At 35.7% G+C, this 15162-nt stretch overlaps 1 protein-coding gene across 1 annotated transcript in view; it reads left to right on the top strand.

Annotated features, from left to right (window-relative positions):
* Window positions 1-15162, top strand: part of ABCA13 (ATP binding cassette subfamily A member 13) — a 176034-nt gene that overhangs the window by 17603 nt on the left and 143269 nt on the right. The window contains 7 exon segments of the mRNA XM_032683056.1: window positions 706-821; window positions 1860-1993; window positions 3783-3944; window positions 5411-5613; window positions 7570-8956; window positions 10048-12266; window positions 13492-13598. Coding sequence (XP_032538947.1) covers window positions 706-821; window positions 1860-1993; window positions 3783-3944; window positions 5411-5613; window positions 7570-8956; window positions 10048-12266; window positions 13492-13598 — 4328 coding nt within the window.

The raw sequence follows: 15162 nt of genomic DNA, 5'->3' as shown, positions 1-15162 counted from the left end.
CAGGTTATTTTTCTTTTTTTTTTTCCTCTCTTGAATATGTTGGAAACTGCTGGTCCACTCTGGAAAACTGGATTCTTATTTACATTAAGAGAAAGGATAAGTCTGTAGGAAATAACTGGTAAATTTGACATAAACTTTAAGCAGTAAATTACCGCTACAGCTACATTAACAAAGAATGTGTTTCACAATTAAGTTGACTGAGACTGGAACTTGTAAGAAATTCAATAGATATACTTTTATCAATACATTCTGTTATTGTGCTTTGTTTAACTTCTTGTGAGTATAAATGTTCTATTGCTTTAAAAATACTTTTTGTTTCCTTGCAGGTTGACTGGAAGTAAAATCTAAGTATTCTGTGCTGATCCTGCCTTGTTGTGGGGATAACTGGGAGACTGTGGTGGTTTTGCTCCTATTTTTCTGACATGCTCACGTTTTCTCTCTCTCTCTCTCTCTCTCTTTTTTTTTAGAGGACATTAGTCTCTTAGGAGACATTTCCTTAATGAAAGTTGAGTGCAACTCTAACTGTAAAATCTCAACTTGTGTTTTGTTCGTGAAAAGTCTAATTTGATAAAACAACAGTGTTTTTTCAACAGTAAAAAAAGTGTTTTATTTATCACTTCTTGAAGGCCATCTCCTTCTAGCAAGTCCTTTCAGGTTTTTTTGTTGTATAGAGAGATTGATTTTTGTTTTATTTTTCTCTTTCAGTACCTTAGCATCATTGAAGGATTTAGCTATGATGCCGTTAGATCAAAATTTCTATGAAGTGGTGAAAATAGCGCTGAATTTAACTGTTGCATCAGTACAAGATAGGAGCTTAGAAGGTAAGAAATTTGCTGAAGATTTTCTTTGAAGTATCTAGTTAGCATGCTGGGAATATGCAAAAGTAGTAACTGTCAGATCCTCTGCTCAGTTTCTGGTGTCTAAGAACTGAACTAGCTCATTTCTTTATTGATCTGCTTTTAAAGTGCTAATAACTAAATTTTATCAGACTCTGGTAACTATTTGGTAAACAAAGCACATTAGTCTAATACATCATGTTTACAATGGTCTTTCAGTGGCGAATTTCAGAGAAAAAATAAATCAATACGAAGGACAATTTCTTCCATTTGATAGAAAGGTAGCTTCTTGTTTTGGACATGCATGTTAAGCATTATGACTGGCTTACTTTAAACTTCATTCTTCTGTTCTCATAACTTCTGCTCTCAGCTGAAGGGCTACATATCTCCAACTGCTGCTTCACTATGGGAGATGAGTTTAATTGGAGAAGGTAGGCTGGCCCCAGGACAACTCCTCAAGAAAAGGTCAGGAACAAGTTTCACTGGCAAACTGGAGCACACAATTAGATTCTAGGTGCAGCTGTGTTCTCAGCATTGAAGGTCAGGCTAAGAGTAATGTGCTGTCTAAATCCCACTTCACCTGCCAAAACAAAGGCTGAAGTGGTATAAGGGTGATGTGCTGGAGCCCTTGCAGAGAGGATGAACTTGAATTCTCTGAGACTTCTGGTATTGCCCTGGTGCTCTCCTTCTTTGCAAAGATTCGTATCCAGTCCATACATACACATTTGCATGACTATGTGCAGTTTAGAATGGCACCCTGCCGGATCTGCTGGCAATCACTGTGCAAGGACATCTCACCATCATCATATCAACTATTGAAATACCATCAGATTAAGTGACCTTATCACTAGTGCAATCACGGATTTTATCCTAGTGGAATTGGTGTTCAGATACATGCTTTCTGCCCCCAAGCCACTGAAAAGTTGGGAACGTGGTACTTGAATCTCATCAAGTATAAATCATCAAGAAACAACATGAACAAAAAGAAGGAATTATGTAAATAGAAGGTTTCCTTTCTTTCAGGTTTTCAATACAATCTTTCTTTTGGAGATGTTTTGTGGAATCCACTTGCGGTGAAAGCAGAACTTGAATCCAGGTTTGGTTTTGACGGTCCTCATGTTGAGAAGCTACTAAGTTATACAGCACAATTAACAAAGGTAAATTGGTTGAAAATTTTGGCATCCTTCTCTTTAATATTTTGTTTTATTTGTACCCTGAAGGGGTTTTACATGCCTTTCAGAAGCTGTGGTCATATCTTAGAATTGTGAAGCAGCTACAAGACTGTTAAGTATCCTGGCTTCATTCCCATCAAAAGAAATGTATTTAGCTTCAGCTGAAATTTCTGCACATGAAGACGCTGATAGATCTAGTTGTTTACATTAATGAATTTACACCTCTCTAAAGTCACAGCTGAGTATGGCAGAGTCCCAGGTTTATTACCCAATCCTGTAGAGAATTCTGAAGGTTGCTCCACTAAGCTTTCAAACCAAATTCTAGATTTGAATCTACCAGGATTACCTTGGCTAGTTGCATTTTTCATCTGGTTTGCTGAACAAAGAATACCTGTGTCTTCTGTGCGTAAATTAAAGCATATCAAAAATCTTTTCTTCTCAGTTGTGCAGTCTTGATATGAATATACTTGACTGAATTTTCTCAGTGGGGCTTAATCAAGAAGATTTATCTGCTTATTGCTCAGTGGGCTTTAATCAAATATACTGGTTATGTATCAAATTTAGAAGAAAATCTCTTTCCTCAGAGAGGAGTTTCTAACCTATCTTCTAGACCAAAGTGAACTGTTGTGGTGGTCTGGTTTTTTAACTGCAGAAATCTTGAAACTTCTTTTGCAATTCTACTTAAGTCTGCAGTTTTTTCTAGTAAAACATGTTAATATTTATGTGAAATCTGTTTGTTCTTTGCAAGATAGATCTTAGAGTTATATTCCAGAAGAGCTTACTGTAAAAATAGTAGATTTAAACAAAAGAATAAATTATAAAAATTCCTTGACTTTTGAATGACCTTTAAATGAAATATCAGTGATGGCTTATTTGATCAACTGAACTGAATTCAACTGCAGCTTGGTAGCCATGATTGACTGTGAAATTCCAGGCTACTCACTTACTAGCTATTTAAGCTAATATCTTAATATTTTGTCCTTGTGTTAGAGCATTGAAGACCATTAAAAAGTATGAAGGGAAAGGTGGAAGTCTGGATAATGTCTCTTCCGAGCACTTCAATTCTGCATCTAGTGCCCCATTTTGTTTGGTGTCAAAACATCTGCGAAAATTTTTAGAAATTCTCTGGTCAAAATCGAAAGGAGTTAGGATGAAGTACCTCAGAATGGCAATGATAATAATAATTAAAATGTATGGAACTATTTTTGTATGCTTTAATAATATTTATATGATTGGGAATAATAAATATTTCATCACAGAATTTAAAAATCAGTCCATGGGGAAAAAATTCTGATCTCTTGGCCACTCTGTTGGAACACACCAACTTCAATTTAAAACTACTCTGCTGCATGTAGTCTTTGGTTGAGATGTATAATTGTATTAAATGCTTTTTATATCCATAATTTTTATATTTGTAAAGTTGTTCCAATATAGTTATTCTACTGTAGGTGTACTGTATTATAGTCAAGTTAGTTCAGCACCAGTCTGCAAATTACTGTAGAAGTAGCAACACTGGTGTAGCGACATGTAGAAAATTCCTTGCATATAAAAGTCTCCTCATTCTGCCTATTTTATGGGGCCACTGGTATTTTGTACAACAGTTTGCTGCATGTGGAGTACTTTGAAGTATATGCCCCCAGAAAATGAGGGGGCTTTGTTCTCACTGAAGAAGGCTATGTGATATTCTTATTTTTGCTAGATAAGTAAGTTGATAGCAGAGATAACACTCAACAGCTCTCTTGAGATACTCATTAATTTCATATGTCCCTGCCAGATTCCCACAGGAGAGACACTGGAGCAGTTTGTATGCTCTGCTCTGTCCAGTGTGCCAGAAGATGAAGCAAAAGAGAATAATGGACAGGGCTGCATTTCTACACGGCATGAGGCCAAACTGTATCTTGTTCATGCTGTCAGCAAGCTCAGACTTTATACACAGGTACATTTTAATAAGATAATAGATTGAATCCCTAATTTTTGCATGTAGGTTGTCAGCAGTAACTTAGTTAAAAGATCTGTTATTTTCATGAATTTTTATCGTCTTGCTAATAAGATGAAGTAATCCTTATAAAGAATCATTACAGTGGAAGTATAATCTATCACCATGTGTCCACTTAATCAAATTTTCTCATTAACTGAAATTCATATTTGCAATCTTATAGGGAATATAGTGAAATATACTGCACTGCAGAGACCTGTCAGAGGCAAGATCTGTCCCACCTGAGACTGAATGTTGGGCAAAACTAAAAGATGACTGGAGCTCTCCACTTATAATTAATGAATAATTAATTTATTTTTAATTCCCCTTCACTAGCTCTGGCAATAGTGGCAAAAGAAGGTTGAAAGAGATGAAAGCAAAGCTCCACTACAGCATTCTGATCTAGCAGAACAGCTTGGCATACAGCCTCTATAAATGACATATGTATAGTTGCATGGAGGAAAAGATAAAACACTCAGATGTTTCCTAAGGAAAACACCTAGTTGCCTTAACACTGATGTTTGTTTTTATACTAAAATATGGGGATTTTTTCCGTTAAAAAATATAAACCTGTATCAAGCTGATCTGGAGAGTTTTGCAATATAATCTAAAGAAAGCAGGTAGAGTTTCCTGTTTATGTCCTCAAAAATATAGCCTTTGATAAAGGTTTCCCTGCTATATGATGACTTGAAGTAATAGTTTAATGTGATTGCCAAAACTAATGCACTAATTCCTATGTAGGAAAATCCAGTAATAATTTCAGCCATGATTTCAAAACTCTTAGCAAGAGCTGACATTCTTATGATGGCAACTTGAAGTACTGTAAGCTACTGGTCACTGTGAATTTTCTGAGGGAACTGGACTTCACTTAGAGTAAATCTGTTATATCCACTTGGCATTAAAAAAAAAAAAAGGTAATGATGGAAGATAGGAGAGCAGTCAGGAGGTTTGACCAGGCATTGGTATGCCTTATTCTGAGCTACACAAAGGGAGCATGCAGGCTCCTTTGCCATCTCTCTGTGAGATGGACCTCCAAAAATGTTAGGGTTGCTGGCTTCCATCGTGTTGGCAGTATAGGTAGAATTCTGGTATAGGAAGTCTGAGACTGTGGAGGTCAGCTTTTGGTTGGTTTCAGTCTCAGACCATCTTTTTACAGTTCTTGGGTCTTTGGACAGGGACACCAATACATCAGAGGTGAGTTCTCTGTATGAACAAGCATTGCCAATTTGCAGGTCAGTCAAAACTGTATTGAAAATCAACCTTTGTAAGGTCAGCAATTTCAGAGTCTCAATGGTTGTTAGGGAGAAATTTTACTGTCACTGTTAATTGTGTGATTTTTTTAAAAGACATGCAAATTCTGTGTACTGTATGAATAGGAAAGCTTTGATTCTGTAACTGGGTGTTCTATTTTGTATTCAATCTGCCAGATAATTGAGCAATGGCTTAGCAGCAGCAGTCTCTCTCAGAATCTCCTTTTGGAACTTAGAAGACTAATAGCTGATTTAGTATCTCAGTTTCTAGATGAAAGGGAAGCCAGGAAACTTTTTTCAGGCATAAATACCCTGATCCAGCAATGGAATGAGAAATCAGATGCCTACTTTTCAGAAGGATATACTGCATCTCATGATTGGTAAGTTATACTTATCTTTCTGCAACTTGTTTTATGAAGTTCAGATCAACCTGAATATTCGTTTTCACATTGCATTTAATTAATTTCTGTTTTGTGGTGTTGTTTTTTATTCTGTAATTCAAAACCTCATATACAGTCAAATAATTGTGCTGATGCTTACACATTCTGAGAAAGAAATTAAGTCTGTGCTTCAGAGTATAGCTACTTACAGGTTCAGCAGAGGACCTGGCTACTACATGACCAGGGCTCAGAGGAATCAGCATTTGGGCATTTTGAATTAGGACCTGAATTCTTTGTCTTGTTCTGCAAACAAAGTTTAATTCCCATAAAGAGTTGCTGTGACTCAGTAATGCTTCTAATGTACAGCAAGTCCAGTGCACCTGAAACATTTGGATTTTATTGTAGAAGTCAAACTCATGTTAATTGTGCAGAAGATCTTGTAGCAGAAGCCTGCTATGGAGAACAGAATTTTAAACACTTAGCATTAATTGTATGTATGTAGTTTCCAATCTCATCTAGGGCACTCTGAGGCTATGGTTTCTTTTGATGTTTTTAAACTTTTCTTACTATTCCAAGTTCTCCATTTGGTTTATCACTCAAGGCAAATGTAAGCAGTTTATATGAAGATATGGCTGTAAGTTCTATACTTAGAATGATACGTTTTGTCAAGCTATTAAAATGTTCCTGATGAGGAAGGTTCTACAGAGGACTTGAGCTAACGTTTGTCAGAATTGGCAAGCCTCAAGAAAGGTATACAGCACAGCACAGGATCTGATGCTTCCCTCTTTCTAAATGCACACTGGATGACTCGCATTGCTTCTGGGAGCTATAATGTTGGCCTCAATTTGCCATTGCTTGTAATAACTCTACTTGTTCATATAAAGCACTACCACTGGAGGACATATGATTCATGCTATACAAATCAACATCTGAGGATAAATCTGAAAGATACAATCCATTATATACTGATAAGAGAGAGATTGCAGTCAAGTTATTCAATAATTTAGTAGTGCATTTTGGAATTCGGTTCTTATTTATAGAAGGCAACTGCTATACTACTGCTGTTGTAATGAAACTACAAAGTAGATGATATAGTGACTGCACAACAAGAAAAAATCCATATTTTTTCAGCAGTTTTACCTTTTTGTTTGCACTGCACAATGTTTTTGTGCTTTACCTCTTTGACTGCAGAGTCCTGAATCTGGAAAGAAAGAAAATATATGTAAGGATAAGGTATCTTTAACTTTGAGACCCTTGCATTGGAAGGCTGTTTTTCACTGTGCACCTTCTCTTGACCAATCTTACAGGGCTAGTAAATGGTTTTTCTTTTGATAAATACACAGACATAATGGAAATGTCCGTTGGAGCATTCTAATTTTCACTATGATTTCATGTTTGGGGGGTTTTTTGGTAGGTATTAAAATAGCATTGTTCAGGTATCAGCCAGTCAATAGGAATATTTTAGCATTCAATAATTATGGGAAAACAAAAAATTCTTCAGAATTCATAGAAAATCAGAGGTTTTGATCAATTACATTGATATATTCCTTTCTGTAAAATAATTAGTCTGTGGAACATAAAAGCTTTGCTCTTTTCGGCAGCTGAAAATGTGACATACTCAAAGGTGTTTGACTCTTTGTGGCTTACAAGATTGATTATAATTACTGTTAAATGCACATTTCCTTAACCTAGCTGCCTACATTCAGGTTTTGATTTGAATGGAGTTGTGAGTTTTCAATGAGTTTTTTTCACGTTTTTGAAAACCAAAGCAATTGTCAATTTGTACTGTTTCACATTTTGTGGTGGTTAATTTGTGATTGCTATTTAAATTATATTTGGAATTTCTTCAAGTTAAATAAAGAGACCTAGATTCAAAAATTATAATTATATATGTAACCAATTCCTGTCTCTCTATTAGGTAACTAACAAGAAAAAAACTTATAATTAATTTTTCAGGACTTTGACATCTTTCAAAGAGTTTTTGAAGAGAGAAGAAAACTTAAGGATTTCTGGTGAAAAGGAAACAGATCATCTTTTTCATCTTGTAGAAGTCATAGAAGAAATTATAATGTTTGATTTCTCAGCTTCTTCAAACCAGTCTCTAATTGAAAATGCCTTGAATAATATAATAATATGGATGAAAAATTTTGCTCAGGGGAAGGAATCTGTCACCTATTTCTCACTTGCAGTTGCTGAACTCCATAATGAGCTACAAAAAGAATTCCAGCCTCTTCAGAGGTTCTGGTCAAAAAAGAAGACAGAAGTTTTGTGGCATATAGTTGAAATTTTCTTCTCTGAACTTGGTTCTAGGCTTTCTCATATGAGTCAAGTGGAAGAGGAGGAGGTAATTGAGAACTTATCTAGAATTATATCTTCCATTACAGAAAATAAAATCCATAGTAGAAGTATGGTGTCGCTACAAAATATCCTGACTGACTGGTCAGATTTAAATGTTACTGCCTTGAACCATTTAAAACATTTAAGTGAAAACTTCCTAAGAAATCTCTATGAAGTTGGATCATTGTCTAGTGACCATGTCAATGTGTCTTTCACCACAATTCCTGGATTGAGTAATATCTCCTCTTTATTTCTCTCAAATGCAACTTTTATGTCTAAGGTACAAGATTTAGGAGATATTGTGCATGATTTCCTCAAAAACATCCAAAAGTTAAACAATACTAGTGTGACCTCACTTGTTCCAATAATTTTCTCTCTGTATCAGAATGATGAGCTGGTCTTAAATATTAAGAACAATAGCACTCTGTTAACCTTTCTTTATGAGACTTCAAAAGATATGTTATCTTTTCAAGTATGGCATGATTTCCAAAATAAGGATCTAGTTTTTGATTTTCTGTCTGAAACTTTTGACCTTCTCTGGAACCTCACCAGTAAGTCTCTGTGTGAAAAGTTACTATTATTTTACAACTACACAGAGTTTCAGGCCCAGTTTGCTGCACAGAATGGAAAAAAAGAGATGCAAGTGGTCTATGGCACTCTGAGCAGCCTTAAAATTTTTTTTATAGATGAAGAGCTCCAAACAGCGGCCTTTTGTTATTTGACTGAGTTTCTTGATATCTCTCAGGAGTGCCTGGTCAATAATGGGTGCACTGATTTTTATCTAGCAAATATTACTTCTGCAGATCATCACAGAGGTTATGACTTACTTCTGCTTCCATTGGACAGTGTCCTGTCTAATCTAACAAACTTGGGAGATAACATGAGTGTGCCTTCTGCTTTGCACTGCACTTTTACATGGCTTCAAATGTGGACAGAGATTTTTGAAGAAGCATCTAAAATCTTAAATTTGAATTCAACCTTTTTTGTGTGTCTAAGAAATGATTTGGCAAATCTCTCCCAAAGTCTTAAATGCAACTCGTGACCAACTATGCAATAATACAGCTATGGATATTCTTGAGTCTACAAGAGAACAATGAAGATATTAAAAGTCGTATTTCAAGAAGGTGGCAATTTAAATGACTGGAAAGATTTTTGAGGCTTTCCTTGCTAGTCCTTCAAAATGTATTTAACAATGCATTTGATGTCACAAGCTTGCTTAAAGGCAACAGTTTAGAAAGTGTTTTAGAAATTATGGGAGTTGTGATAACTGAATTGCAGAAATCTATACTGAAGGTTGTTAATGGAGAGTTTTTGAATTCTTGGCTTGATATTTTCATCTCAGGAGAATCTGAGGGTGAAGATAGGGGTGTTGGTATATTTTCCATTGGAAATTCCCCTTTCTACTATTCTCAAGCTCTCACAAAGGAACTTGAAATTATTCTTACTGAGATAAATCACACAACTGCTTTTTAAAAAGTGTACCTCGAGACAAATATATAGTTTGTTCAGCATTTTCCAGAATATACCAAACTAATTTTGAACAGTAGTCTGAAAAACATAAGCTATTTGCAAAATTTTTCACCTCATCTTAATTCCTTTCTAAACCTCTATAGTACAGTGGATGAAGCAGAGGATTGTAACAGGTGGATACATGGATTAAGTAATCTCAGTGAAAAATACAAGTCATCTTCCCACCTTGAAAGTGCAAAACATTTTTTATTTCTTCTGCAATCTCTCGGAAACACTGAGACAGATACTAAGCTAATGAATATGATGGACTTTGTTAATTTCATTTTTAATTTGATACTTCCTGAATGTTCCCTATCTGGTTCTGATGTTATTTGTGTAAATGTTTATTTCAATGCCATAGCACAACCTTTAAAATTTATTCTCCCTGATTTTTATGTAAAAGATGAAATTAGTAGACTTGAATTTATTTTTAGACTTTTAAATAAATCTGGGGGGCAAATGAAAATGGTTATCAGTGATTTAGTGGGGCGCTCATTGTATATGTCAAATAAGACCGATTTTAGTCAGTCAATCCATGGATTTACAGGTACTTCGAGAATGCTCCTTGATCCTTTTCATCGCATTCAGCATTTATCAGTGGAACTTTTGTCAGAAATTCAAACTCTTCTGAAAAATAGAACTTCTGAAGTTCAAGAAAACAGCTCCTCTCATTCAGACATTGAGATTGAACCTTTCTTACATGAGAAAAATATCAATTTGCTGATGGAGTTCTTTCAAAATGTGATTAGAAAACTTGACTCAAACTCGCAGAGTGAACACAAAACATTTCCACAGAAACTGATAGAAACAGCAGCTCTAAATATTGAACTGGTAAGAAAGGCACTTAAAATTTTCAAGTCTCTCACTTTTACTGACATTCCATTAAGAGATGAAAAGGAGTTTCTAAAACATATGGTAGCCTTGGCGCAAAACATGAGAAACATCGATGTTGAGTTCCTGACAAGTAGATTCAAACAAGTCCAGAGGAATATAGATAGTTTCTTTAAAAATATCAAACCTTTTTATACTGAGAACTCTGAGTTAGGAACTTTAACAGACTGGTGGGATGCATTTGAGAACATTTCCTGTCATTTGAACCTGACTGGCTTATGGCAAATAACACAACTTTTTGAACAGGATGAGCTCTATGATGTAGAAGATGTGTTCAACCTCTTCTTTGATGTCATCAACCTTATGGAAAGATTAGCCCATGAAAACACTACAGAAGCACTAACTGAAATATATGCTTTCATACTGATTCAGGAGGAAAAAATGCCAATGTTTACTGATGAGGAGTTCTCTAATCAAGTAGAAGGTCTTCTAATGTTACTGGAGACACTGACAGACATATCTGATAAACCTGCAGAGGTCTCTGATTGTTTTTCTGCAGCATTCTGCTGGACTCTGACAACAGCAGCACCTCAGAATGATCCCACTGTCAAACCTTGTGACTTTATGCATAGCAATTCTACTCTTAGTTATAATGCAGTCATTGAAGTCATTAAGGAGCTTAAACTCATCACTCTGGAGGACAGTTTCTCTTGCTCTAGGGAAGACTTTCTGATGGATATTTCTCTCAATCTGACTTGCTTTTTTCATCAGATCAAAGAATGGAACTCTATTCTTTTGAAGTTTTCTGAGCTCCATCATGTAAATGGCTCAGTTCTCAAAGAGCTGCTAGATTTTTGGAATGAGCTATCCCTTTATGCTGTGCCACTGCATGTGAATAATACATATACAATCAATTGTTCCTCCACACCAAAGAGCCAAGTAGCTTTACAAATCATTGAAATACTGGGCAGTGTTTCAGTGGTAGAAATGGAGATGGCCAAAGATCTTCTGGAACATCTTTATGGTGGCCTAAGTTGGAACAGACACTCAAGAACATCACTTAAGGGTGTTCTTACTAATGTTAAGAATATGACCAGTGAAGTTTCTCGACTCCTGAATACAGATGCTGTCATTTCTTTTCTTTCTGCAATTCAGCCTCTAATGACACTGTCATCTGTTGGAAACCAGACATACTCAATGCTCATGATAATATCTGCTTTAAATGAAAATAGCAATATATCTGATAACTTTGAGAACTTCTGGTTTCCTATAGTTACAAGCATAGAAAATTTATTGGTGAATTTTAGTGTTAAACAGTTACTTGTGGTGGTAGACCAAGGGTTTCAATTACTAAAGTTAGCAACTGGACGGTCCTCTTCAGTGGCTCCTGATGTTTTAATACAGTGGTTTAAGACATCATCTGTAGATGCTATATTAAGAAATTTTGAAGATATGCAAGGCATTGTGAAGAGTTTTCTATGCAAGTGTAACAATAAAAATTATACTAAAATAATACATGCTCTAATTCTCCTTATGACTAATGAAAGTTCATCAAATGACCTACTGCTGGCTGTCAAAGACATTATTCACTTTCTGGAACTTTTCCAAAATAAGTCCAAGGAAGACTACACTGGTATGTTGTTTGGTGACAGTCATCTCAGTGGAGAAAAACTGAATCATAGTCACTCTGCTACTTCAGTTTTGTTAAATGATCTCCTTCATATAATTGCTGATCTTGCTGTTATAAAAGAAGAAGCCTTACATACAAACAATACTGAGCTTCAGATAGTTGACTTCATTGACTCATTTTTTTATAAGGCACAATATGGAGAAGCTTCTACTCAGTCCCAAAACAGAACTCTGGAGATCATTCAAGAGATTTTGCAAGTGATATTTCAGTCTACTGCAGAGCACGACAGGAACAAAATAAGACTACTACTAAAGGATTTGCATAAGGATGTAATGGCAGAAATGAGGTGAGAGTTTTCTATGTACTCATTTTCACAAGTGCACTGACAACGACAGAAGGGCTCTCTGTTTATGAACAGTTTTATTAAGCTTTTATTAAGTTAATTACTGTTTCATTTCAGATTTTTACCAACTTATATTGTTGAGGCCAGTGGTATTGAGTATCAAATTATATTGTGTGAACCACATTATTGATGTGTTCAGTCATCTATATTGTTACTTAAATTGATTTCTTTAGAATTATTATAAAAACAAATATATGAAGATACTTGTATTTTAAAATCCTTACAGGTCTGAATATTGAACCCACAGTTATTGGTGGGCAACAGCCATTTTTGGCTATGGTACTAAATATTAAGGAATGCTTGGAACTAATGTTTTGTGGTGTGTGAGTTCTTTTTTTTTTTCCTATATCCAAATGTATGTCTGTGAAATTTCTTCAGCTTAAATTTGTTGGTGTCTTATGCTATGGTTATAGTGTTAAGTTGTTCAGTTTAACAAATGCAGTTTCTGAAAAAATCTTGAGCTCAAATAATTTTTGTCTGATTACTCAGATCAAACGTAATCCAGCAGCAGAGGAAACTCTGCTTCAGGAAAATGTTTACTGACACTTATATGAAAGTGCTCTTTGGCTGGAGTTGCTGCATTTGAACAATACTGAATGAGCCCACAAGATGACTGCTCCACACAGCTCTAGGGTGTCTTGCTGGTGGAGCTACTGGTCTACTGACATAGACCAGCTGAGAAATGGCATACTGAAGTTGATGCATGGCTCTAATGTGGTATTGAGACCTTTATGGTTGATTTTATGCAAATATGTGAAACCAGTGGTCAGCAGGGTCAGGTATTAGCCAAATCTGTTGAAAAATCAAAAGCAAATACTAGAAAAGTGGTTTATTTTCCCCACATGATGATTATCAGAGTTTTGTATATTCTGCTCTTTGCCTTTAAGTCAGCATATTCTGTGAGTTCTCAGTATTTCTGAAGCTACTACAATTTTACTTACTTTGCAAAGGTACTTTCTAACACTCCTAAGGTATTTTTTTTAATGTGGAAATATTTTTTTAATGTGGAAATATTATGTTCTGTTTTTGAAATAGTTTGGACAAATGTGATAGTATTGAAAGACTTAAGTGGTACATTGAACTGTGCAATCATGCACAGTCACCTGTTGAAAATTTTCTGTAGTACTCTTGTTATGAAAATAATATTTTCTTTTTAATGTTTCTACAGAGCATCTAAAATCTGCAAGATTCTTCAGGAACATTTATACCCTGATAGTGTTCTACTATTGCAGAAATTGCAGTTTACCATTTTGAGTACTCTCAAAATCTTTTCAGGTTGGTTACCCAGTAGTGACTCCGTAGGTCACCATATGTGTTAGTCCTGTAAAGTTAAGGTTTTACTTTAAGCAAACTTGTGTACGAATAAGTTAATTTGGGTGATACCAAGAAAGGTAAGCATACTGATGCCTGGAAATTAAACCAACAAAGGCACATGAAAAAAATTGATGCAGATCAAACAAAGGGAAGATTTCTTTCTGGAGCGTTCATGCTGATTCAAATCTCTGTGGAAGCAGGAGGTCTTGCTGCTCCTCTTCAGCTAGTGAGCAGAGTCGAGTCACAGGGTTTTTTTTTAATGAGCCAGAGTTGCTGCAAGGCAGCATGTAGCTGACAGTAAGGAAAAATGGGGCAAGTATTTAAAGGAAGTAGCACCTCCCACTTCTGGCCATGTTGAACCAGTGAATTGGCTACCTGTAGCTGACTAACTTTATCTTCAACAAATTGTTAAATTTTAACGTTTTATTCCTTATGTATAGACCCCCAAGTCGTGCACTTTAAGAAAGGCTCTGTATTGACCTGAGTATTGTTTCATATCATGTTTTCTTTGGAAAACAAAAGCCTGTGCTTTTCAAACATCACATTTTAACCAGCCATGCCCAGAATTGCTTGTAATGTTTTATGCCCAATTAATTTCCAAAAAACCCATAAAATGTGATTATGTGATTGTCACCCACTGTCTTCTCCACTCTCCTGTGACCGATGTGGTGTCAAAGAGTAAAACAGTGTGATGTTGTGTGTTCTGAATAGGTGATACTGAAAATGTGTGCAAGTACTTAGGTTCTGTCTTTGACCTCTGAAGAGCAGCCTATTGAGAGAACCGAGATTCAGCAACTACATTCTTGTAATTTTTATTTCAATACTCTGGTTGTTAGAGTGTTTCATAATGTTTCATTTGTTACAGAAAACGTTGAAACCTAATGAGAAAAGATGAAAACTGCTTGACTTGGTTTGATTTGCTGAGTTATAATGTATTACTTCTAGGAGCAAGATCAAGATTTCCTTGTTTTGGAAGCAGTGGGAAATTATTATTCTTCCTACTTGATTTATGAACCAAACATAAGGGAAAAGACCCCAACCCACATGGCTGAAAAAACTAACTCAATCCTGGTTATAAATCAGAATTCAGCAGTCAAGCCAAATTCCTTCACTGCTATCCCATCTACAAACCCACTACAGACAGGGGAATGGAGCTTTTTTCCAAGGACATGGGGGCTGCAATATTGGGTAGAAACTGCCTCCATGGATGATCAGGTGATAAATTTCCCTATAGGGATTCATTATCCCTAGATATGGAAAATGCCCATGTAATACTGTTTTCCTCTCCTTGCAGTTAGGGTTTGAGAGTTACTGTGCACTGAAGGGTTAGTAACATCCTGATGTCTCTATGGGGAAACAGGATCTGGGGAACCTGACTGAGGAGAAGGTGGATGCGTTTGATATACTCAGTTTCTCACAGTTATGCTCACGAAGACCAAATATGAAATTTTTCTTCTCTAGTTCTGTAGCAAGTATTAATGTTCTTATTATTGACCAGGAAAGTGTAATGGAGAAGAGTAATTGA

Source organism: Chiroxiphia lanceolata, chromosome 1 (genome assembly GCF_009829145.1).
Source record: "Chiroxiphia lanceolata isolate bChiLan1 chromosome 1, bChiLan1.pri, whole genome shotgun sequence".
NCBI classification, from domain to species: domain Eukaryota; kingdom Metazoa; phylum Chordata; class Aves; order Passeriformes; family Pipridae; genus Chiroxiphia; species Chiroxiphia lanceolata.
This window is presented reverse-complemented; position numbering and strand designations above follow the sequence as displayed.